We start from the raw sequence: 27,246 nt of genomic DNA, 5'->3' as shown, positions 1-27,246 counted from the left end.
GATATGAAGATGGAGAAAAGGTAGATCCTACATTCTTCAAAAGTCTTGTTGGAAGTTTAAGATATTTAACTTGCACAATGCCGGATATTCTATTTGGGGTTGGACTTGTTAGTCGGTATATGGAAGCTCCTACTTCATCCCATTTGAAGGTGGCCAAGAGAATTCTCCGCTACATCAAAGGTACCCTTAATTATGGCCTATTCTATTCATTTGTTGATAACTTCACACTTGTTGGATATAGTGATAGTGATTGGGCCAGAGATGTGGATGAAAGAAAAAGTACGATGGGATATGTTTTCTTTATGGAAAGTGCGGCTTTTACATGGTCTTCAAAAAAGCAACCTATTATGACACTTTCTACTTGTGAAGCGGAGTATGTTGCCATCTCAAGTTGTGTTTGTTAAGCTATTGGCTAAGGTATTTGTTGAAGGAGCTTCATATGTTATAAGAAGAACCAACGAAGATTTTTGTGGATAACAAATCAGCAATAGCATTAGCCAAGAATCTGGTGTTTCATGAGCGAAGCAAGCATATCGATACAAAGTATCATTTCATTAGAGAATGTATGGCTAAGAAGGAAGTGAAGCTCAAGTACATGAAGTCTCAAGATCAAATTGCCTATATTTTCACTAAGCCCCTCAAGAGTGAAACATTTTGCAAGTTAAGGAGTTTGCTTGGAGTTGCAAAACCAAGTTTAAGGGAGGGTGTTGGTTATTAAACTTGTTTTTTAATATTAGTAACTTATGGTTTTATTTTGTAATTGCATATTAGTATGGTGAGGAGTTACATGTCTTTTGGATTTTTAGTCATGTGGGAGTTACATGTCTTTTGAGTTTTTAGTCATGTGGAAGTTACATGGAGTTATAAGGGATTTATTTAGAGGGAGTTATTTGAGATTTATTTGGAGTTATGAATGGTGTAATGATCAATTCAATTAGGAAGGTTAAAAGACCATCTAATGATGCCTATAAATATCCATGTACTCTAGTTGTTTTAAAAAAATAAGTGGAATACAAGTTATTCATGTGTGCCTAAAATCCTCGCCACTTTTCTTACATAGAATAATTTGTGAGTGTGAATCCTCTTGATTTCCAACAAAGGTACATTGCCCATCATGCTTGGTAGTAAAATTTCAAGACAATGAAAGTTGAAGTGCTCAAACGTCTGATGTCCTAACAATGAGTTAAAACTTCTGACTTCATAGATATTGCTCTTGTTTATCACAATTGAATGAAAATATTCCTATTAGTCTAAATCTTTGCTTCAGAGCCACTTGATAAGTCTAATTCTGGTCATATATGATGCAAAATTCTCCTTGAAAGCAGTCCATTTTTCATTATGTAGCCAAAACTCAATAGATTCTGCTTCAAGCCTAAAACTAAAAAAACATCATTGTTGCTCCCTTCCTTTCTTGATGGCAATGTCATTGATCCTTTTATTTATTCACTATTAATGGGCAATCAAGTGAATTAATTGATATATTCATTTTGTAAAATATCGTATGGTTGATATAGCAGCTAGTATGGTTGATATAGCAGCTAGATATGTACCATTTATCATTGATATACTTTTTAATTAGTGCAACTTGACAAGTGTAGAACAACTATCACTATCATCATCATCATTTTTATTTCAAGAATAGTAGAACAAATGATTATTCTGAAATGGAAAGCATTTTTTACATGACTAAATCTTCTATAATTTTGGCATTGTGCCTTTCCACAATGCCAACTCTGCTTCTCTAGATGACTCGTCTTCTTGCATAAGCACTTGGTTGGAAATCTCTCTTTTTTTTTGGCCTTTCCTCTTATCTACATTCCAATATTCATCTCCATATTGTTTCAATTATGCATCCTTTATCTCTTGAATTTTGGGATTGTATCTTGAGCTCAGATCGAAAGACGCTTTCTATGGAGAATTCATTACGTCTAATCAATCTTTGTTCATGCGCTTATAGAGAGTAAAACAAGTTGATTACTAACAGAGTTGTTTTTTTGTTGAAAACTAGCAGAGTTGTTTTCCCCTTTGGCTCCTAAAGGCTACAAATTTGAATCAAATTTTTAACGAGATTAATTGATATTTTCCTGCAGTTCTATGATTACTGATATTTTCTACATGAACCCTTATTTAATTCACTGTCTTAATTGTTCTAGAAAAATAATCTACAGCATTCTTGAATTTTTGAGATTTTCAAATATTGTTAATTCACTAGTCCATTCCTTGGCCTTTCCGCTGGAACTCCTCCTCTAAGGCATTATTCTTTCTTTGCACTTGTAGCTCCAATAATTCGTGAAAATATAGTCCACAATAAAGAGAGACCCTTTCGTCCTTGTGTTTATTTTATTTTTATATCTTATGTGTTTTGGAAAGTAAATGGATTCATGAATGAACTATGTTTCATTGTTCAAACATGTTGATGCATGTTTTATTATTAGCTTGCTGTTATCTTACAAAAATGTCGTGCTATTAGGTTACTATTGCTTGTCACCGAGGCTAGCATTGTAATAAAATAGGGACTGTTCTAGATGCGGCTTAACTAGAAACAAGGAATGATAACGTCAAAAGACTCCAAATCCCTTGTTTCTTTCCCCCTCATGAGGGAGAAGGATAAGCAAGAATCCTGGTTCGTCGCAAGTTACTGATGCATGGAGACCTGGTCAAGAGATTCCTAAACGTACTCCAAGTATTAGATGTCATGCCTTTAGTCCTTGGGAGCCCATATTTCCAGGAAGACTCCCTGTAAAATCTCATGAACGAGTCGTACGTACGACTGATTTTTGGTGCCATGACTCTCCGTTCATACTCTCTCTCTCTCTCTCTCTTCGAATAGATTACAGAAAAACTCATCCAAGTATCAATCCCTAGCCCTTTAGATTTCTACAAACAAGGCATCAAATTTCAATAGATTCAACAAGGTCATTAACTCACCCCACCAAAGACACCCAATGGGCTCAGAAGCCGCCCCCCACCAGCTCCGCATGTTCTTCTTCCCCTACATGGCCGCCGGCCACTTGATTCCCATGCTCGACATGGCCAAGCTCTTTGCCTGCCGTGGTGTGGCCTCCACGATCATCACCACCCCCTCTAATACTGCTCTTGTCACCTCCGCCATCCAACGCGCCAACTCCAATTCCATCTCCCTCCTCTGCCTCCCTCTCCCTCCTCCAGCCGACACAGGTCTCCCCGACGGCTGGGATGCCTCCGCTTCGATCGGACGCCTCGATTTCCAAAGCGTTCACCACGCCATCGCCCTTCTGCGCGGCCCCCTCCACCACCTTCTTGCCGGCCACCAGCCGGACTGCCTCATCTCTGACATGTTCCTCCCATGGACTGCCGACATCGCCCATGAGCTTGGCATCCCGCGCCTCATCTTCCATGGCATGGGTTTCTTCTCCCTCTGCGTGCTGCACCTCCTTGAGCGCTACAGGCCTCAAGACAACGTTTCCAGCAATGATGAACCATTCATCGTGCCCGACCTACCGCACCCGATCGAAATGACACGATCGCAGCTCCCTACACCACTCAAAACCAACACTGACTTCAACAGGCTCTTGGAGAGGATGCATGAGGCCGAAGCCCAGAGCTATGGCGTGGTAGTTAACAGCTGCTACGAAATGGAGCTCCACTATGCCGAGCATTACACCAAAATCATTGGAAAGAAGGCGTGGTGTGTCGGACCGGTTTCCTTGTGCAACGGGAGCACCACCTATGATAAGGTGGAGAGAGCTTCTGCAGACCACCATGGTGGCTGTCTGGCTTGGCTGGACTCCAAGAAGCCCGGCTCGGTCCTTTATGTTTGCTTTGGCAGCCTTACCCAATTTACCACGTCTCAGCTTCGGGAAATCGCACGGGGCCTCGAGGCCTCCGGGCGTGCATTCATTTGGGTGGTGAGGGCGGACGGTGCTGAGGGGGTGGAGTGGCTTTCAGAGGAATTCGAGGAGAGGAGCGAGGGGAGGGGCATGATCATAAGAGGATGGGCACCGCAGATACTGATACTGAACCACGAGGCGGTCGGAGGCTTTTTGACGCACTGTGGATGGAACTCGGTGCTCGAAGGGGTGAGCGCCGGCGTGCCGATGGTCACATGGCCGATATTCGCCGATCAGTCGTTCAACGAGAAGCTGGTGGTGGATGTGTTGGAGATCGGGGTCCGAGTTGGGGCGAGGATTGCAGGAGAAGGGGAGGAGGTGGTGGTGAAGAGTGAGAAGATTGAGAGGGCGGTGGATTGGGTGATGGGGAGCGGAGAGGAGGCGGACAGGAGGAGGACGAGAGCGAGGAGCTTGGGGGAGGTAGCAAGACGAGCCGTGGAGGACGAGGGTTCATCTTTCAAGGACATGAGCAGGCTAATAGAGGAGTTGATGCTGGCACCCAAACGGGTGAGAGAGTGACTTGGTTTCTTCAGCCTAAGCTCATGATTGGCTGGGCTATGCTTCCCGTGCAACATAGAGCATGATAACCATTACACGTCTGAGCTCCTGCTAATGAATTAAGTGGCATGAAATTAGAAGTATAATTTCTCGCGCGGAAATGTTGTTTCTTTTGTAGACCAGTAGCATGTAATGAATAACTTGTGAACTTGTTACGTGCCTTGCCTCTTCATGCAAAATTATCCCTATGTAATATGTGATTCCTATGAAAGTATTTCAAGAAAGGAACTTTGTTTCACTTAAATATGTTGAAACTTCCTTTCCACCCGCAGGAGAAGGTACAATCCATCAAATTGATTCATGAAGACAGTCAATCTCAATGTGCTGGTGAAGCAAGCTATTACAGCGAGCGGCTGGAGCAGTAGGGATTATTTTAAAATTTGAAAAATCAAACATTTGACTTGGTCAACGATTAAGTGGCAAGCATCCGCCCACAAGTAAGAGAGCAAACATGGAAAGATCCCCAAAGGAAGCAGACCATGACGAGTTTTGCGCATCCACGCGCAAGAGCAAGGATGGAAAGATCCTCCGAAGAAGGAAGGAAGCATGGGCGGCCAAGATGCAACAAACTGCAGGATCAAAGGAGTACAAGAAGATACGTCATCAATCTGCAGGAGGAGAGTTTGCTTCTTTTGACGCGCCTGAGCCTATATAAAGGGTTCTAGAGATCATTTTAAACACAATGAAAATTTTCTCTACTCTCTATTTCAGGAGCCTATATAAAAAGGGCTCTAGAGATCATTGGGGAAAAAAATAAAGAAAAATTTTTCTTCTTATAATTTCTCTAAGTTTCTTTTGAGCTATCTGCAAGTGTGAACGTGCTCTTATTTCTTCCCTTGAGGCGCACTGATGGGAAAGACGTGGTTATTTTTCTTCTCTTTATAATTTTTTAAAAGTTTTTTTTGAGCTATCTGCAAGCGTGAACGTGCTCTTCTTTCTTCTCTGGAGGCGCACTAACGGAAAAGACGTGGTTCTATACTGGGTCATCGTAACTTTAGGAGATCTGTGCCAGCAGACCCGTGCGTGGGAGGCATAAACTTTTCTGTGACAACGCATCAGCATATTTCGATCCACGGACCATCTTCTTTCTCTTTCTTCATTTTATTATTCTATTTTCAAGTTAATTATTTGCTAGTTTATTCTTCTTATTTACTGTTTTTGAATATTAGAAATATTTAATTATTGATTTATTAATTATATTTGTGCATCTAGGCTAACAATCTAGAAAAATTTATGTACTGTTAGCACTAAATTTTAAATTACAATATTTATTATACATTTTGCCACATATTGCATGCACAATCGGTGTATGATATCACAATTGCCACATATTGCATGCACAATCTTGGTATGATATCACAACTGCCGCATATTGCATTCACAATCTTGGTATGATATCACAACTGACACATATTGAATGCACAATCTTGGTATGATATCACAATTGCCATATATTGCATGTACAATCTTGGTATGATATCACAACTGCCACATATTGCATGCCCAATCTTGGTATGATATCATAATTGCCACATATTGAATGCACAATCTTGGTATGATATCACAGATTAATCTCCAAAAATCATTAAATCTGATTATCATATTCAAAATTAGTATTTGTATCAAATCTTAAGATTTAGTATATTTTAGTTGTTACACTTTTTTGCTAGTTTCACTTTAGTGTTTAATTTTTCAAGCAAAATATTAGATTGCCTAACCTCTAAGAGGTTTATTAGTACCTCCATTTGGACTCCTTATAGAGTAATTTCCAGATTCCATTCAAACGAAAATTCGAAAATTAGTTAATTCATACGAGCTAGCTTAATATTGTATTTAGGATAAAATTAAACAATATCTAGTGAAATCATCCATTGAATAACGGTGTCTAAGAAAAGCTTGTCAAAAAGGCCTACATACCTAAGAGAGGCTAGTACTTAAGTAAGCTAAGTACTCCACTACCGATCTGGAGCAAATCTGGCTGTTATTCTTTGGATTTTTCAACTAGACATCTAAAGTTCAAATTAGATATCAGTACAATTATTTGACATAAACCTTCTCTCCTAATCAATGGCTTCCCACGCATCTGAAATCTTTAGTACTAAATCTGAGAAGTTTGATTTTGAATTTGAATTTTCCCTTATGTGGCTGATTAGGAACTTATTTCATGCTCACCTTCCCCATTTGATTTTCAGCATGTGTTCCGCATGAGAGAAGTTTAAATTTGAATTTGAATTTTCCTTCCATGTAGTTGATTAGGAGTAGTTTCAATTATCCCGCCAACAAGCCATGTATGGCACATGAGTCTTAGGTCTATATAAGAGAGTCATAGGCCTTTTGCGATGATATATCTTTGATCACTGTATTTGCTCTTTAATGCACTTGAATTTAATCACAAAATCAGAACTTAAGAATAATGATAAATAAAAGATATGTGTAGAGAACCAAATTACCTAAAAGACCCTTCCACTCTATAAGTAGAGATTTCGATCTTCTTGAACTCATACATAGTGATGTGTGTGACTCAGGGAGAACCTCAAGGGGTGGAAACAAATATTTTGTAACTTTCATAGATGATATTTCTAAATATTGTCATCTTTATGTTATCAAAGCTAAAAATGAAGTCTTAAATAAATTCAAAATCTATAAACAGAGGCTGAAAACCAATTAGATAAAGAGATTAAAACCTTAAGGTCTAATAGAGGAGGTGAATATACCTCATTTGAGCTAACCCAGTTCTGTGAAGAACATGGAATAAGTCATGAAGTGACATCTTTCTATTCACCCCAATCTAATGGAGTAGCTGAAAGAAAGAATAGAACCTTAATGGATATAATTAACTCTATGCTAATTAGTTCAGGTACACCATAAAATCTTTAGGAGGAAACACTAGTAACTGCATCTTATATCTTGAATAGAATTTTATTTAAACATAATGATAAAACTCCATATGAAATCTGGAATCATAGAAAACCTAACTTGAAATACTTAAAAGTGTGGGTGCTTAGCTAAAGTAAAAATTTCAGAAAAAAAAAAATAAGATTGGGCCCAAAACAGTAGATGCAATATTTATAGGATATGCAATTGAGAGTAATGCTAATAGATTTTTAGTATTTAACTCTCAAATAAATAAAATTAATAATAACACCATAATGGAAGAAAGAGATGTAATCTACTTTGAAAGTATATTTTTCTTTAGAACAAGGATAAATGATCAAATAAATACCAATAATAATTTAGGGACTAGTTCAAACAGAACCAAATTTAGAGAGGAAGAAGAAGAAACTAAACCTAGAAGAAGTAAAAGAGCTAGAGTTGAAAAATTTTTTGGAAAAGACTACTACACATTCCTAATAAAAGACTCTTCCACTTCTTTAGAGGATGCCTTGAAATCTTTAGATGCCCCCTTCTGGAAAGAAGCAATAGATAATGAAATGCAATCCATAGTTCAAAACCATACTTGGGAATTGGTAGACCTATCCTAGGAAGTAAACCCATAAGGTGTAAATAGATCTTTAAGAAGAAACTTAGGCCATATGGAACTGTAGACAAATACAAAGCTAGATTAGTAGCCAAAGGTTTTACTCAAAAATCTGGGATTGACTTCTTTGATGTTTATGCCCCTGTGGCTAGAATCACTACCACTAGGATCCTTATTACCTTGGCTTCTATTCATAAGCTAGTTATACATCAAATGGATGTTAAAACTGCTTTTTTGAATGGGAACCTAGATGAAAAGATCTACATGGACCAACCCAAAGGTTTCATTATCCTAGGTCAAGCGAAAAAGGTATGTAGGTTGATTCAATCTCTTTATGGTCTAAAACAAACCCCCAAACAATAGCACCTTAAATTTGATGAAATAATCCTAACTAATTGATTTAAAATTTATAATACAGATGAATGTGTGTATTATAAAAAAAGAATAACAAAATTATAATCTTATTTCTATATATAGATGATATCCTAATATTTGAAACAAACTTAGAAATTATTAATGAAGTAAAATAATTTTCATATCTAAAATTTGACATGAAAGGTTTAGGAGAAACAGACTTAATCCTAAATACTAAAATCATAAGGAATGAAAATAGAATAACTTTGTCCCTAAGCCACTATATGAAAATGATTCTTAAAAAGTTTCACTACTCTGATTGTCATCCTATATCTACTCCCTATAATCCATCTTTTTATCTAAAGAAGAACTTAGGTGATCTAGTCAATCAAAGCTTGTATGCCTAGATTATTCGTTCTCTAGAGTTTCTTGCAAATTATACCAGACCTGATATTACATACTCTGTGAATCGACTGAGTATATATACTCACAATCCTAATAATGATCATTAGATTGCTCTAGAAACAATTCTCTGATACTTTAAAGGTACCATATCTCTGGAATTATACTATTATGATTATCCTGCTGTTCTAGAAGGCTATAGTGATGCAATTGGACCAGTGATATAGTTGACACCAAATTTACCACTGGTTTTGTCTTTCTTTTAGGAGGTGCAGCTGTATCATGGAAGTCTACCAAACAAACTGTAGAGACTAGGAGCACTATATAATCTGAAATGATTGCCATAGATACTACTAGCATTGAGGCCGAGTGGCTTAGAGATCTACTGGTAGATTTACCTCTTTTGACTTCACCATTACCTTCTATATATATCTATTTACTGTGACTGCAGTTCTGCTATAGATAAATGCAATCAAGAAAATGCAAATGTGAAAATGAATAGGTACTTGAAAGTGCATCATAAATCATTGAGATACAAATTAAAAAATAACTTGATTGCACTAAATTTTGTAAGATCCAAAAGAAATCTAGCTGACCAGCTTACCAAAGGACTGTCTAGAACAGTAGTTCTAGAGTTGTCGAAGGGGATAGGGCTAAGCCCATAAATAAAGTCACCACGGTGGAAAGGTTCAATAAGTAGAAACAAGCTAAATAGGTAACTAATAAGGAGCACTATTTATTTTTTCTATCCGTAGGACATCAGTGCTCATAAAAAGCAAGGGTTAGGTTGAGTTTTTACTCTTAATGAATCCGAGACCCATGAGACAGAGCACCTACTTGCTCGTACCCTTTTGAAGATTCACCTATATGCATGTAGTCGCGAGGCCGCGACTGTGGAAAGTGGGTTGTTCCCTAATAACACACATGAAGAGATACCTGCGCATGGTTGTAAAGCGTAAACCCGATTTGAACATTATTCACGCTATATTATGTGTGCTGTTGATAAAATCTGAGCCATGGACCAAGGTTCAAGGCATAGTCCATCTTGGCTCCATAGAGGTAATTAATTATTACTAAGTAAAGGTTCAAACCGAAAGGTACCTACACCTATTACATAATAAAAGATACTCAGCACTTTATTTTGATTTTTAAATTTATTTTGATTTTAAATTTTTAAAATATTTAATTTATGTGGGGGATTGTTGAATTAAATCAAATATTTCAAAATTTAAAAATCAAACGTTTGACTTGGTCAACAGCCAAGTGGCAAGCATCCGTGCACAAAGAAGGGAGCAAACATGGAAAGATCCCCAAAGGAAGCAGGCCATGGCAAGTGTCATGCATCCATGCGTAAGAGCAAGCATGGAAAGATCCCCCGAAGAAGGAAGAACGTATGGGCGGCCAAGATGCAACAAGCCGCAGAATCAAAGGAGTACAAAAAGACACGTCATCAATCCGCGGGAGGAGAGTCTACTTCTTTTGACGCGTCTGATCCTATATAAAGGGCTCTAAGGATCATTTCAAATACAATGAATATTTCTCTTCTTCCTATTCCAAAAGCGTATATAAAAAGGGCTCTAGAGATCATTGGAGAGAAAAGAAATAATAAAAAATTTTCTTCTCCTCATAATTTTTCTAAGTTTCTTTTGAACTATCTGCAAGCGTAAACGTACTCTTCTTTCTTCCCTGGAGGCGCACTGATGGGGAAGACGTGGTTCTGTTCTGGGTCATCATATCTTTAGGAGATCTGTGTCAGCAAATCCGTACGTGGAGGGCATAAACTTTTTTGGGACAACGCATCAGCGTGCTTCGATTCACAGGCCATCTTCTCTCTCTTTCTTCATTTTATTATTTTATTGTCAAGTTAATTATTTACTAGTTTATTCTTCTTATTTACTATTTTTAAATATTAAAAATATTTAAGTATTGATTTATCAATTATATTTGTGCATCTAGGCTAACAAAGTATATAGATTTGATAAATTGCTTTTTATACAAAGTCTACTTAAGAGTTGTTTGTGAACTGAGGACAGATTCATGTGATGTTTCCCATGAATGTTAGTGGCGAAGAGTTGCAAGACAAATCAAATAAGCAGGTTGGATTTTAGGGGTCAAATCATTCTACACTATCAAGAGTCTAGATGATGATCAATTTCTTAGATGGGACATAGGAACTAGGAGAACAGGAGAACATGGAATTAGGGGCAGGAGTTTCATCAACTCATTGCAAAAAAAAAAATCACTAGGGGCTCCTTGCAGTTGTTTTCTCATTTCTCTCTTTTTGATGAATTGGGAAGCAGCAGGGCTGCCGCCTGAAATTTATTAAATAAAACTGTACAAGAGAGTCAAAGTTACGAGCTTAACCAGCAGAGAAGTCGCTGACCAAAAAAAAAAAAAAAAAAACAGAGAACGGCAGACAACACAGGAGATTTCAGAGATTACAGAGCTTCTTCCTTGTTTTGCTAATAAGAAGAGCAAGAATCCAACTTTCGGCAGCAAGTAAAGACATCAAATGAGAATCCAAACCATCTGCAATCAGAATTTCCTATTCAGTGTGCAGCAATCTGAATCAGTTCTTTTTCAGCGTCAGGAGGAAAAGTGAGCGAATTCAGAGCATCTACCATCTGAAGAAAAAAAAAAGAAAAAAAAGAAGAAAAAAACAGCAAGGCTAGTCTTCCGAAGGCTCCTCCATGACAATCAATCAGTTTCTTCGGGCATAGATGTTGTCCATCTTTTGAAGCGATTCAGAATTTTCTAAAGAACAGCAAAAACAGAGCAGTTTTGCCTAAAAACCGACTTGTTTTCTCATCTCTACGTGGAGCAAGCTCCCCATAGACAATAAAAAAAACAAAGTTTCACATAGACAAAAAGTTTCTCACAGATATGCTGATTGAAAGTCCAAAAAGTTTCTAAGTGCATAGCGCATGCACCATGCATTAGATGGCCTGAAGAATAAAATTATGAACCCATCACATCTTTCTTTCTTTACCCAGTTCTACTTGATGATTATTTTTTGGGTAAAACTTGATTATTTCCTAATGTCTGCAAAATGTTTATAAGCAAAATATTTGGTAATAAGTCAGCACCATTAAGACAACTTCCGCATAACAAAGTCCATCCACAAAAGGTTCAAATGATATAAATAATCGCCACCTCCTCGAGTCGCAAGAAATCAATCTTCCATGACCAGACGCTCAAGCTCATCGAGCTGAGAAGGGCTTGGCGACGGTATTGGCAGCAGAGCCGCTGGTTGCACCTCCGGGCCACTAAAAGGCACGGTCATCAGTCCTCCCTGATCGGGCTGTACCATGCCACTGGAGTATATCGGTGGATCCATCCTTCTTCCTTGGCCCTCGGTTGGTGCAGACAGTCCGACAGAAATAGCAGCCACATAGTCAGTCTCCATATTCGGAATCTCGAAAGGAAAGGAAGAACTTACGACTGGATCCTGCCCAAAGAATTGCAACCCAGGCCCAAAACACTGCAACTCATTCCCCTGTGACTGCTCCGTTAAGTTGATCACCTGATGGAAGTACGAGGGTGAGGAGGAGCTGTATGGTGTCTCTTGCGCAAAGCTTTGGAACTCGTTCTGCTGCTGTCCGTTCATCGAGCCTAATAAACCACCGAAGAATGATGAGGACGATGGATCGCTTGCGGCCGCACCCGTCGCCACCTCCTCATGCTGCACCGGCGGCGTCGATATTAAGTCCGTCCCGGACACCATGCCGGGATGGTTGGAAGAAGGATTCTGCAAAAACTCCATGAATAAATCCCATGAAATGATGGCTCAGAAATCAAGATGATCAGGTAGCATGTCAGTGAAGAGGACCGGTTATATCTTACCTCTTCAGAAAGCCATAACAGGAGATTGAGGCTGTCATTAGGGGATCTCATTTCCTCCCTAGTCGTTCCGCATTGCTGTAGTTGTCTATGAGCATCACATTCCTCTCTCCTGCATTAAATCACAACAACACTTGATTGCAGTGTAAGGGTCATGGAGTCGCAGATGGAATGAACTGGAGAGACTGGCAGCCTCACCCCGGGAATGGACGGCCGCACTCACACCGGTATGTGCTGCATATCTTCCTGTGCGCCTTCAAATCCGCCTCCACGGCGTACATCTTGCGGCACTTATCGCATCGCCACTTTGGTTCGCAGTGCTTGCGGTAGTAATGCTTCTTTATCCCGGTAATGTCGCTGAGTGCGCGAAGAGGGTTGTGGTGAACGCAGGTGGGCTCGGGACAAACGTACACAGGCTTGAGATCATTACGGTCGCTTGGTTGAAATATCCATGGGATGCTGTGGCTCCGTTGATGGACTTGGAGCTTTTGCTGTGTTTGGAACACCCTAGGGCACATCTGACAGAAGTAGTCAGCTTTTGCCAATAATTCCCTTGGTGACAGAGCGATCACCTTGGCCCTTGGGTCTATTTCAACAAGTGGAATTAGTTAATCGTATTAAGAAGGAACAGCAATCCACAATTAAAAAGAAAACAAATAAATGAATCAAGGGTAAGTCAGCATATAGAGAGAAGCACCGGGGTTTCCTGGTTTGTTTCTCCTCCTCCTGGGTCTCTGTTGATTTTCTGGAGAATCGTGACTCCGGTTTACGTCTTCATCTGGAACTTGGGCTGGAGGGACAATAGTAGAATCATCTCTAGACATCCTTGCGAAGATAGCGCTGGAAGAAAAAAATTCCGAATTTAATTAGCTGAGAATTCATAAAAAGTAGCTAAGAAGGGCGTTTTTTTAGCAAAATGGTGCAAAAGACCACTTACATTTCATTAGAAATGAAATGGGTACAAAAAAGAAAGAAAAAAAATGGAAACTAGAGAAATTAATAGACAATTGGACATGAGATATTTACTTTTCAATTTTTTGACTAATTAGCAAAACTTAGGTGAGGAATCTACTTAGACTTTGCTTGGTAGAGCTTTTGGTGGACTAGAAATCACTTTCTAACCCTCTAAAAATACTTTTGGATGGAATATAAGTGTTTGGTAAAAAAATCAAAAAGTTATTGTTGCTTTGCGAGAAAACTAAAATAGTTTATTGGGAGTTCCTTTGAAAAAACACTTTTAACATGCGTCGGAAAGTTATTTTGATTTATAAATTTTTTTTAGACTAAAATACCCATGACAAAATATTATAATTACAAAAATTAGTTCCTAAAAATATTATATTAATAAATATTAATATATAATGATAATAATTATAATATTTTATACCTTTATTATCGTATTATACTATAAATATAAAATTTTATATGTATTATATCATAATACATTGATACGTTATGTTACATAATATCAATTTATGTTATATTATTATGCTACATTATATAATATTATATACTATATTATAATAATGTTATATTATAGTAATATTATACTATATCATATATTTATGTATTAATACGTACTATATTTTATTATATTCTATTGTATAATACTATGCAATATCATTTATGGTCATTTTGTCATACTAAAAGTACTTTCTTAGTTTGTTTACCAAATATATATTAAAGTTCCACATTACTCTAAAAATATAGTTACCAAACAGCAAATAGCTTTTTATAAAAGTTTTACTTTAAAAATCTCTACTTTCGAAAGCTGTACTAGCAATAACTCTACCAAATGATGCCTTAGATAACCTTGGAAACTACAATAAACCCTCTCCACAAGAACAAAGATATAAGCACCGAAATCCCTACCCATCTCCTTTTTGTTCTCTTTAATCTCCCTATCTCTCATCAATCTCACAATCCTTTTAGCTGTTTCATACTCAAATGACACTTTTGAGTTCAAAAGGAGAATATAGTAAAATTATGAAGGAGAAATAAAAAATGCAAATAGATTGAAAATGGGTTTAATATCTCTTTTATCTCCCAGCCTTGAAGGTGCGGTTGCCGTACTGCCTAGATTACACCGTCACAATGCTTCCTCTGATGTATTACATTCGTCTCGAAATGAGATAGCTCCAACGCATTACATGTTATAACCTTTGACTATAAAGTATAAACTACCAACTGCTAAAGATCATGTGAGGTTTAACCCCATATTGAGTAAATAATATCTGAAGAAAGAATTCATATGCATGGTTGGGCTTAAAAAACTAGTAGATTGAGCTTTTAAGTCTCTTATCTTATCTTAGACTCTCTGTCTCCCTGACAAGTGGTTTCTAAAGTGTTAAAGATCGAAGATTCTGACAACTCTCAGTAGTTGCAAGGACACTGATATTGGTGGATATAGTGAAGAACAGTATGATGTGGGCAAGGCATTGTTAAAGGTAACATGTAAGTTTTGTCTCACATGAACTCAATAATGTGAGAAGAGTTTCTGGGTCAAGTTTCAATATGCACATAAGAGCATCCTTTGTCAAGTACCACATTGCCTTGGTAGATAGTATCATGATGCTACCACTATGTATTGCACTCTTATTCAAAATGAGATGGCTCCTGTAAATACATGTGCCCCATTAGCTATAGGCTATCAACTATTAATTAATTTTCTAAATTTTAATAGATGCATGTCAATTATCAAGACCAGCACATACCTACCTGGCAACACTTGCAAAGGGACAATATATAGCATCTACCATGCTACTAAGTTGCATCTAAACCATTACCTTTGGCCTTTTGACAAAAATAATTGTTTGAATATCAGTACCAATTTTTTGAAAGATATAGATACTTCCCTAATAAAGAGTTCTACCTAAAGAAATAGCAAGATATATAATATTTCAAGAAATTTGCTCCACAACCATATAATAGAAGTCCATCCTATAAGACATTTACCTTGAGGGATTATCCAAATCATTAGATATTTCTCGCCCTTAATTTGTTAGCAACTTTTCTTCTGTTTGATAAATCTAGGACCTACTAGAATTCTTAACTTCCCTTTTGTTATATGTGTGCAAAAAAAAAAAAAAAAAAAAGATCAGGAGGTAGCACTGCAAGTCTAATAAGAATGATCGCCTTATTAAGAATATAATTAAGAGTCCAATTTACTAGACATATATTGAGATGTGGTCAAAATTTCTTTTTTAAAACATGCATTTCGTTTCCTAATTTACTTGTTTCTGATCCTTCTATTCCTTATCTATGGAAACTTCTCCATCATGACTCTATTTGTTTTTTATTTCTCTAATATCTATTCAAATGCTACATGTGTAAAAATTTAACTTAAATCGCACAATTGTTGAAGTTCTTATCTACCAACAAATATTGCTACCAATAAGAACACATGTAAGTTGAACCTCATAACTTTATGAAGCTTCCTAATCTTACTAAAAATTTAGCAAAAACAAGAGACATTCTAAAGATTATATTTATGAATGAGAATAGTTATTAATAAGAACATAGGTAATATGAACCTGATAATCTTATAAAACCCTGTAATGAAATAACGGTTATTAAAATAGAATATGATTTGATATCTCAAGTCAGCACACATGAACATACCTTATTGTAAATTCATTTCTTTCCCTCAATGAAAAGTAATATCTAGACGAAATAAAGAACATGCTTATGAAAAGAAAAAGTCAAATGTATGAACAGACATATAAGCAAATAAGGTTTATTTGGACATACCTGAGACAAAAAGAAGATATCGATTAGGACCAAATGTAACTCTAGTTAATATGGGTGGGACTCCTTTTCTTTCTCAAGAAAAATATCCTATACTCTTTCTAATCTAACATGCAAGATTGAGTCAACAAAATTAAAAACAATTATGACCATTCTTTAAGGTACAAAAGGTAACAAGAAGGTGATATAAACTTAGTCTAAATATTTTAGATAATAATAAATATATTTGGTTTTATAAAAAATATGGATGGCATCTTATATAAATGTGATAGTGATAAATAGCCATCTGCTTCTAATTAAAAGCAAAAAACTTTGATAGATTTATGAATTTTTAGACTTGAATGCGAAACTACCTTTTCACAAGACAATCACTCTAAAGTTAGTAGAACTAAGATAATTTTAGCAATAAGTATTTACATGCAAATCTCTTAGCATATAGTTTGAGCTTATTTCCTGTCATTTTTGGATTAGTATTGTCCTAGTTGTTAATGATTAGACTTTACTACTACATAAAATTGTGTTAGAACTCAATTCCACCACTTAAATAAACAATTAGGTTAGAAAAGATCCAAATAGTAACAAATATGTATTGATTTATGTTTGCTCAATTTAAATAGTGTCTACAAAATTTACCATCATACAATTTTTATATGACAACAACTCTTGGTATGTGAACATCTATAAAAGATAAAATAGTTGCCTTTTAATATTTATAGAAGAATAATTGTTATGCCTCAAGATGGTTATAAGTTAACTATAGCTAATCTAAGGGTGTTAACCCTATGTTTCACAAATTCTATTCTACTAACTATAATGATATATATCAGTTCAAATATTTAGTTTTTATTCAAAACGATTCATACAAGTACTGGGAATAAGTATGCTTTCAAATTCCTCATAGATGAGGCATGCATCTTAACATGAATACACTAAGATCTTTTATGGCTTGCAAACCCAATAATCCAAAAGATATAAATCCAACTAAAAATTGTTTTTAAAAACCAACTAAAAATTATATATACATTTCTCATAAATTAATAACTATTATTGATTCTTAAAAAGTTAAAAAAATAATAGAAGTACAACATATACAAGTAAGAACAGTTTTCAAAATTTTACATTTATAAAATAGACATGGAACAATGGGGCAACTTTACATGAATTTCAATTGTAAACTATTTAGGTAATTATTGATAAAAACTCCAATAGAGAAAGAACCCTTTTGTTCTTAAAAATCTCATTTACTCATAAAATTAAGTTGAAATCTTGTATGAACAAATTTAATAGTTTCAAAAAATAACATGCAAGTAGAAAAGCAGGACTTAATAAATGAAAGGAAGAAAATTATAGAACCCTCATTCTTTCTTTATTTAGAATATACTATTGTAAGATTAATAGAAAAATAGAGAAGAAGAAGAGATCTGATGGGAGGAAGGAGTAAAAAAGGTGGGTCCTCTCTTCACTTGTTCCCAGAGGTAGCAAGGAAAGGGCAAAATATATTATTACTTTCAACTTGATTTGCTGAAGTTGCCACAGGATGCTTTAAAAATAGAACTATTGCATCCATATAGCCACAGATCAATTCTATTTGATGAAATGATCTATAAAGAGAAAAACCATAAACCAATATAAATATCATCACATGATAAAATTTTAGCTAAAAATTTTTAATTCCAAATATTGCACAGGCATGCGAAGATGGCAATTCTATGTTCTGCAAATCATCGATTCGTAACCAATGAATGCAATCACCAACTAATTCAATTTTTCAACAATTTTTCTTGTAAATTTGTAATCAAGGCCAGTTGATTGAACCCGTACTATCAGCGCAGTTGTATTTCTAATATCGCTAAGGATTTACAAAACAAAAATAAAAATAAAAATAAGAAAGATATATTAGTTGAGGATTAGGGCTAAGCTAAGGATTTGCAAAATAAAAATAAAAATAAAAATAAAAAAGATATATTAGTTGAGGATTAGGGCTAAGCAAAGACTATTACCAAGCTATCTCTTTCGTCTACTTCCTTGGCCCTGGAGACTCCTCACTGTGTTACGGCTTCATACTTTCATTCCTAACACTATACTACGACTATAACAGCGGTCAAAGTTAAAGAAAGGAAGAGTTGCAAAGTATTTATTTGATAAGAAAAGAGGGATTGAATAGTATTTATCAGGGGAAGAGAGTGTTTATTAAGATAGCCTGGCCTATGATGCATCTTAGGGCATTAGCTCTATCCATATATATTATCCCTTTCAACATAAATTGATGTATATAGACAAGAAAATTTTGGAAAAGAAAAAAGAAACCTTAGTCGACATATAATTTAGAGATTATAGATTCAATAGTTTGGATTCTTACTTTGCAACCCACATCTTCAAATTTCATCCAATTGGATATGGCTTCAAATCATAGCAACCTTATTAGCATATACCTCACACATACCTTTGGTTTATGTACATGCTACATGTATATTGTGCTCATGCATAAATACATACATATATATATGTACACACACATGCATGCACGCACACACATACATACATACACATACATATGTCGACTTATTGTCAATTCAAGCAATAGAGGACTATAATTGCATGATCATTAATTTATGAAGGGATACTTGGACCACATACATTTAACTGGTGCTTTGGAGGAGTAAATTGAAGCATAAAAGCCAACGGTTGCAATTTAATATTGTAACGTGTTTTTGGTATTTAATAGGGTCTAGGGGTAATTTAGAAAGTTTCCTTTAAATGAAATACAAGATTACTATATGGCACTATTCATGCTACAATATCAAAAACAATATCATCCAACTAGTGAAGCTGCTTTTCTTGCTTTCTTTTCTTTCATTAGTAAGATTTGATAAAAACTCACATTTGTAGAAGTAATTTAAAACTAGGGGTGGCAATTTACTCCGCCGGTACCCAACTTAACCAAGTCCTAATAGGCCGAGCTTTACCTGACTTGTAGAGGATTTGGGTTGGGCACGAGTAATGATAAAACCCATCTTGACCCCGATTCAGATATATATATATATAGCTCTTCAAAAAATTTCTTCTTAAGGTAAAAAAATTGATTTGTATGCAAAAAAATAATAAATTTTGTAGTTTTACTTGACCCGATCCGTCCAACCTGTCTCATTTAACTCTACCCACCCCACTCCAAGACTACAATAAAAAATAATATTTTGATGAAAAACATCATCACCAAAAAAAGTCAATCTCATCATAAAAGAATTTTGGTGACAAAAAAAATTGATAAAATGCTCGTTAGGAAAGTATGTCGCTATAGGTGTATAGTGACGATAGAAAATTTCGTCAACAAATATATATTAATTATAATAAAAATATATTCAACACAAAATGGTAAAGCATTTAGTGATGATAGTTTCTATCACAAGAAATTAAAAATTTTATCACGATATGGCATATTTTTCATCACCAAAGACTTATTTGTGGTGATGCAAACAAAACTCGTCATCAAAAAATTTCATATTTTTGTGATAATATTTTTTGTTATAAAAAGTAAAAGAATTTTGTCGATAAATGGTACTTTGTCGCTAAAAGATTTAATAATGGATTTTAGAGTTGAAAATGAGTCAGATATTATTCGACTGTATCCATTTCAACATTTGGTTCGGATTGAATTTAGATAGAAAACCTTGCATCTGATCAGACTTGGATAAAAACTAAAAATTAATATAAGGTGACGTAAACAATCTCATCGTCAAAAATTTATATTTTTATGACAATATTATTCATCATAAAATGTAAAAAAATAATGGATGGCACTCTTCATCACTAAAAGATTCAATAATGAATATTAGAGTTGAGAATGGGTTGGATGTTGTCTGACTGAGTCTATTCCTTTTATGTACTCCTATACAATGGATCGTACCTAAAATATTTTAGATTGTTGCTTGCTAGAAGCCACTATGACAATATTAATTCTAATATATAATTATAGTTTATTTTACTTATTCAAACTTGTTCACATTGTAAAAATATGGTCATTTCAAATATATTAGGATAATTCATATTTTAATAATTAATTATTTTCATAAAAAAATCAACCCTCTTTCTTTTGATAAACAAAATGATTAACTTTATTTTCTTATCTATAATATTTTGAAAATCTTTTTATTTAAAATATTTAAAAGTATCAATAATTTCATATACTCCAATATTCAAAAGTATCAATAATTTATGATTCTTTTTATTAATGCTTCAATTAAAAAGTAGTAATCTCATTTAATATAGAAAAACTTAAATAATTTAAATCATTTAATTGTTAATATATTTTTAATTCAAATTATGTTGGATAAGTGATTCAAACTCTTTGTTGAATCAAACTCTATGCAAGTTTAATAATTAATCTTAGATCATTAACTTGTTACCATAACTTTTGGTATCATATTTATGGCGATAAAATTTTTTCACAGATATAATTTTTGCTGCTAAAAAAATCACTAATACTTATTTGATGACAAACCTTTATTTTTGTTAACAAAATTACAGTTATTGGTGATGAAATTTTATTGTCACCAACAATAGTTATATATAATTAATTACTATATATTTTTAATGATAATTACAGTAATATTTTGTCGCAACAATATTTTGTCATAGTATAGTAAAAATCTTCATAGAAAAGATTTCTCAAAACTATGTAAAATTAGTATCATACTTGTGATGCCAAAAAAATTTTGTGAAATTTTTTTTATTAATAATAGTTTGGTGATGAGACATTACTATCGTCATGAAAATTGCAACCATTGGTAAAGTTATTATTTTTGTCATGAACAATAATTATAATAAAATTGTAATTTTTTGAAATAAAATAAGAATAGATGAAGAAAAATTTAAGTCTGTAACGGCATACATATTTAGTAATTAAAGATATTTTATCATGAAATTTACAAAATCTTATTGATGATAAACTTTGTCATAAAGATTGTCATAAAAAAATTCCCTCCATATGGTGAGAATTGGCCCTAGATATTTAGTAATACTATTATTTTTGTCACAAAAGCAATTATAGATAATTTCTAGTCTTTGTAAATAAAACATGAATAAGTGACGAGAAATTTAAGACATCAAAACTAAACATATGTAGTAACTCAAGATATTTCATCATGAAATTTATGAATTGTTAGTGACGATAAACTTTTGTCATGATATCGTAAAGATTGTCACAAAAAAATTCTCTCCATATGGTGACAATTTGTACCGGACATTCGGTGACATAATTTTCTAACAAAAATAATTTTCATTATGAAAAATTGCTAATTCTAGTAGAATGATGAAAGCTACTTTTTGTCGCCAAAGTTTTAGTTTTATTGACAAAATTTCTTTTATTATCAAATTTTTTGTCATTAATAATCTCTTTTATTATAGTGATATATATTGACGTACTTTATCCGCCCCATCCCGCACTAAGGCATGTATGGGGAGGATACAAGAAGGCATGATAAGCCCCCAAAATAAAGAGAAATAGTAGTCTGTTGGTTTTGGTTATGAATTGATAAGCATCCAAAAATATGGTACATGGAATTTTATTGAAATTTCAATAGAAGGCATGATATCCTTCCCCTATTCTTCTTGTATTCATAGAAAAGTGTATCTACTCTTCTTAACTCTAAAATCAATAATGGGGTATCCAAATCAAAAATTCTCACCATTGACCCCGGCATTTGTACTAATTTTTTTTAAAAAATCATGTATTTGGATTGACTCTAACTTATGCATCATGCATACACAAAAATGGATGATTTTTATTGTGCTAATATGGATTATATTCCTATTGAGAGAAAAGTGTAACTATTCCTCATAACTCCAAAATCAATAATGGCATATCTAAATCGAAAATTCTCACCATTGACCCTAATCTTTGCTACTAAATATTTAAAAAAATCATGTATTTTGATAGACTCTAACTTATTTTTATTGTGCTAATATGCTAAAATACATGCTAAAATATTTAAATTGAGAATCCATTTATTAATCATGATTTATATATGTACACAAAAGATAGAAAATCAATAGATTTTAATGCTTGGATCATAGCAATATATAGTTTTATAACATTTTAAGCATTCATTTTTCTATCCTATGATACATAGCTTAGGGATCATCAAAATATGTAATTTTTATTTTTTAGATATTTTTAGTGGTATAAATCATGATCAATGATAGATCATTAATTTGGATATCCTATTATTGATTTTAGAGTCGAGATAAGAAAATACACTCTTTTCTTGAAAGAAGTAAAGCTCATCTCTCTCACTCTCACTCTCTATGTATGTGTATTGATCTTTTAGATTTATTTAATGCACGATAAGATAGACTTGGCTACACTGAAGTATATCCCCACTCAGATGGTCAAATATAGATAGGACGATAAGGATCCTATATCGGTGATTCGAGCTATTAGATGTGATTTACTATCTATAAATGGTTTACACATAAAAATTTATATGATTAGGAGATTGCTAGTCTATACATCAATGTTAAAAAATTAGACGGCTTAAACAGCACGAAATACTACATTTTTTTGACTATATGATACATAGACCATAGATCTTCAAAGCTTATAATTTTTTATATGTCAGTAGTTTAAATGTAATAGCTCCCATCTAATAGCTCAGATCATCGATGTAAGATCCTCATTGTCTGATTTAGATATATCAGATATAAGTAGAGATCTACTCGAGTATAGCCAAGTCTATCTTATAATATATATAAATATATGTGTATTTGTACATGCATATGTATATATATATATAGCTAAATATTAAATCTAATTCAAAAACTAAACTTTCATCTTTGCTTTAGTTGAAAAGTAATGAAAATGAATGATTGAATGTTAGAGCCCATTAGTTCTAGTCTATGGATCAATCCAGCCTCATGCCGATGCTTAACTTTCATTGAAACAATTAGAGCTCGTCGGAGGTTTTCTCAAACCTCTTGACTACCCTTAGAATAAATTTGAGATAGGAATTTTTGTTTTGGTTTGTTTGTAGAACAAAGTCATGCTTTCGAGGCCCTTTGCATATGCATTAAAACATCTAATTTAATATTTCTAATTCCCTGACATAATGTTTTATTTTAAGACAACTCCATACTACGTGCGTGATGCCAACTTACAAATGTACATGTGTGAAGTATATCTATTTTTGTATGCACATATGCTTGTCCCATTAGTTCACATATTTGTCATTGTCGCACTTCAAATCACACGATTTTTTTGTACATAAGCAATTTAGAGATAGTAGATCATATTTAATAGCTCGGATCATCAATGTAAAATCTCTAACATTCCATTTAAACATATTCAATTGGAGTGGAGATCCACTTGAGTATAGCCAAATCTATGTCTATATAATATTTAACTATATATTTAGAATTAAATCTTAGTAAAATATTTAGTGATTTAAAACTAATGATGGACCTTTTAAATTAGATATCTATATTGTCGGCTATAATGTACATCATTAAAAATCTAAAAATCAAAAATTACATGTTTTGCTTATCTTTATCCTATGCATCGCATGCATACAAAACTCATAGGCTTGATACATATAAGACCATGTTTTGGAATGATCTAAACACAAAAATCTGTTGATTTGCAATCCATGTTTTAAAATATATGGATTGTAATAGATAAAGCGGATTCTCAACTTCGATAATCCATCATATAGTTTATCATACTAGAATAATGAGCACCATCCCTTTTAGGCTCACATGATGCACAAGTAAGGTAACTGCTACAGTTGTTTCTTTTTTTTTTTGTATTTTAGTTGTTTTTACTAGCATAATCATAATCAACATTCTTTTTTTTTTTGGTACAAAGTCATAATCAACATTCTGGATTGTGATACGAATATTCCATCATTAATCATAGAATTGTTAAAGTTTTACAAAAAATTTAATACTGATGATATATTAAATCCATTTTGAGCCTTATCAAGCCAAGCTCAGCTAGGTCGTGTGTATTTCTAGTTCGACTTGAAATCAATTTTGAACAGATAAATCAACTTCGAGTCCATCATATTTATATTAAAATCATTCTTGATTTAAGCTTGTTTCAAATTAAAATCATACTGCTCAAATCAATGGATAGCCTGCCCGCACCAAATATAGCTTGATTTATGCCTGCTATATGGATCAACTAAGCCGCAGCCAAATCATGCTATATTACCCGAGTGGCATGAGTCGCCCGCTTACGTGGCTAGCCATTTTGTGAGTACGCTGTGGACTAGAAAGAAGAAGCTGCTTAGGGCATTTCGAAATATTTTGTTTTCTAATTTTATTTAAAAAATTCGTACCGAAGTGGTATAAATCGTCCACTTAAGCAGCAAAAATAAAAAAAAATAATGCTATATTACCCAACCCAAACCTAGATTATGAAGTCGAAAATCGAAGCAAATACGTTAGAGAAGGGTCCATATGATTTTTACCAATCAATGCCCTTTGTACGTAACACGTGGTGGTGCAAATAGACGTAATATGCACGCAATATGCACGTAATATGCGCTCATAGTCCATGCCCGAGGGCAGGTTTGGTGATTGGTTTCGGGCCAGATGCGACGCGTACAGCTTACGCAAGGGTTTGGTGGAGAGATTTGTTGATACAATCTGTCACGTCGGATGGAAATCGTTCGACATTTGGACCACCTTCTTGACGCAGCACCAGTTCGCCTCACGGAGGTACCAGCCCATGGGGTGGGCCCGAACCCCGTGCGTCGTCGGGACCCTGCCTTCCTGTAGAGGGACGCGGTCGTGGGCATTTGCTCACCGAAAAAGACTCCAGTGCCGGTTTTAATGACTCGCCGCCGGGGAACGCCGGCGCTGACGCCCTCAGCCGGCCTTCCTAATCCTTCATCTCATATTATTTTATAATAACGTCCTAATCAATGGAGACGGGAATGACTAAATCCAGGTGGCAACAAAATTTCAGTTGAATAAAATATTAAAAAAATATATCAGAAATTAAAGAAATTTTGAAATTTAGGACAGATGTTAAAATCCCAGTTAATAAGAATTATAAGTTATAGTTTAGTCAACGAAAAGACCGGTTATTAAATATATCTAAGATAAAATTATATTGATATTTCAGTTTATTTCAATATTGATATAGTAAAAAATTGAGATTATCTACTATTTGGGGTGCTAAAAGGGATATCATAAAAAAAGAATTACTTTCATACGCTATATCAACTGGTCTGACCTGATATTAATTTATGTCAATTGAGATAATAAAGTTTTGACTGACGTATACTCTCCTCTAGCGAGATTCCAACTGCGATAAAAACCTTTCACCCCTCTTTTCGACTCTAATAACGTTCCACCACGACAGTTTCAACCACCAAGATAAATATAAGCCATATCAAAAACAAACTCTACTAAGCTCTGCATGAAATAATTTTACATCCAAACCCATGTAATGTTGTTTAATTCAAAACGCAATATAAAGGAACATCAACTAGATAGATACTTTTCAGTTTTCTGAGCTAACACCAACGTACCAAATCCAATACATCCCTCTCTAAGAACCGCAGAGAGAGAGAGAGAGAGAGAGAGAGAGGACTGGGCGAGAAGGGGGTTTTATTTATATTTGCTAACCGGAGGTGAACATAACCGCATTTGAGAGGAAGAAGTGGGCGGGGAGGAGGGTTTCCTAACCGGAGGTGTACATAACCGCGCCACCGTCCTTGGGCTAATCATCAGGAACCTTGTACAAGTCGGCGGTGATCTCCGATAGCCACAGGCCGGGGAAGAGCGACTGCCGAAAGAACAACCGCCATTTTAAATAATAATAAATTAATAATATAATAAAGTATTTTCTATATAAAAATAATAATAAAACGAATTGAGAAATTTTCAAAAAAAAAAACCACTTACATCCAACTGCTTCTGTACGATCCTAGGTCTCTTCTTTGGCCGCCGGCGAGGCCTGGATCCCGTCACGGCGTAGATGTCCTCCTCGATCTCCTCCGGCGTGAGCGCGACCGAGAGCTTAGGCCGCTCTCTCTTCCCCGCGCTCTCCGATCTCAGCCGGACCGTCCTCTCCCGACCACCTCTCTCCGCTGCTGCCGCCGCCGGAGCAGTGCTAGAGCTTGGTTGCCGCCCTCCGGTCCCGATCGGGCCCTTGCATGCCGCCCTCCTCGTTCTTAGATTCCACGGTCTCTCTGCCTCCGCCGCAGACGACGAGGGTTCCGGTTCCGGTGCCAACCCCGCCTCCATCTCCCTAGCCGGCGCCGGCGCCGGCGCCTGCACCGGCACGGGCACGGGCACGTCCCCCTCCGCCTTTCGTCCCAAGAGAGGCGGCAACGCCCCGATCTTTATCCAGTCCGCCGCCTCGCGGAGATGGCCCATCAGTTTCGCCCTCAGCTCCTCCAGCCCTCCGTCGTCGCTGCCGCCATCGCCGTCCTCCGAGTCCTCCACCGGCACCCGGATCCGCGCTCCGTCTGGAAGAGCTCTTCGTTCGCTGGCCGCAGCCGGAAGCGAAGGCCTCCGATCGCCCTCGATGATCTCACCCTTGCGGTTGACGTTGGCGCAGCGGAGCATCCGCTGGTTGCCCCATCTCTTCAAGATCGGGAAGGAGAAATTGTCGAGGGGGTTGGAAGACTGGGGCTTCTCGCGCTCGCCCGCCGCCGTCGCCATGGAATCTAGTGGCCCCTACACCGCGGGAATACCATGCACCGGCCAACCTGGAAGTGTCCGGATCCGGCCTTCTAGAGGTGAGAGATCGAAGACGAGAAGCAGACGAGGTTGAGAAAACCGCCGGTGGGCGAAAGAGAACGAAAGAACGGGGAAGAGAACATAAGCGGAGAGCTCTAACGTCCTGTTTCTTGAGGACGGGGAGGGGCATTTTAGAGAATCTATAAAATAATGGACCCTCGTGCTAGAGAAGTCGGGGACCTAGACGTAGACCCCAAATGAAACCCAGGCCTTTCCCTAGCCTTGTCGTCCTGGCGTTGCAGCGTAACG

The 27,246-nt window shown here is 35.7% G+C and overlaps 3 protein-coding genes across 3 annotated transcripts; 1 reads left to right on the top strand and 2 right to left on the bottom strand.

The window, feature by feature from the left end:
* The first annotated feature begins 2,945 nt into the window (after positions 1-2,945).
* On the top strand, positions 2,946-4,671 carry LOC103712823 (scopoletin glucosyltransferase-like). The gene has a single exon (XM_008799462.3). The coding sequence runs from the start codon at positions 2,946-2,948 to the stop codon at positions 4,386-4,388; it is 1,443 nt and encodes a 480-aa protein (XP_008797684.2). The 3' UTR covers positions 4,389-4,671.
* Positions 4,672-11,833: 7,162 nt separating this feature from the next.
* LOC103713974 (protein indeterminate-domain 11-like) lies at positions 11,834-13,325 on the bottom strand. The gene is made up of 4 exons (XM_008801039.2): positions 13,199-13,325; positions 12,700-13,087; positions 12,505-12,613; positions 11,834-12,409 (listed from the first exon to the last, which is right to left on the bottom strand). Exons 1-4 carry the CDS (start codon positions 13,323-13,325, stop codon positions 11,834-11,836), a joined length of 1,200 nt encoding a protein of 399 aa, XP_008799261.2.
* A 12,315-nt stretch (positions 13,326-25,640) lies between these two features.
* Positions 25,641-27,087, bottom strand: LOC103713963. Its single transcript, XM_008801029.4, has 2 exons — positions 26,158-27,087; positions 25,641-26,038 (listed from the first exon to the last, which is right to left on the bottom strand). Exons 1-2 carry the CDS (start codon positions 26,917-26,919, stop codon positions 25,973-25,975), a joined length of 828 nt encoding a protein of 275 aa, XP_008799251.2. The 5' UTR covers positions 26,920-27,087; the 3' UTR covers positions 25,641-25,972.
* Between the last annotated feature and the right edge of the window lie 159 nt (positions 27,088-27,246).

The sequence above is a fragment of the Phoenix dactylifera genome, chromosome 4 (genome assembly GCF_009389715.1).
Source record: "Phoenix dactylifera cultivar Barhee BC4 chromosome 4, palm_55x_up_171113_PBpolish2nd_filt_p, whole genome shotgun sequence".
Classification (NCBI taxonomy): Eukaryota; Viridiplantae; Streptophyta; class Magnoliopsida; order Arecales; family Arecaceae; genus Phoenix; species Phoenix dactylifera.
Note: the sequence above shows the minus strand (reverse complement) of the source record. Positions and strands in the feature narration are given on the sequence as shown.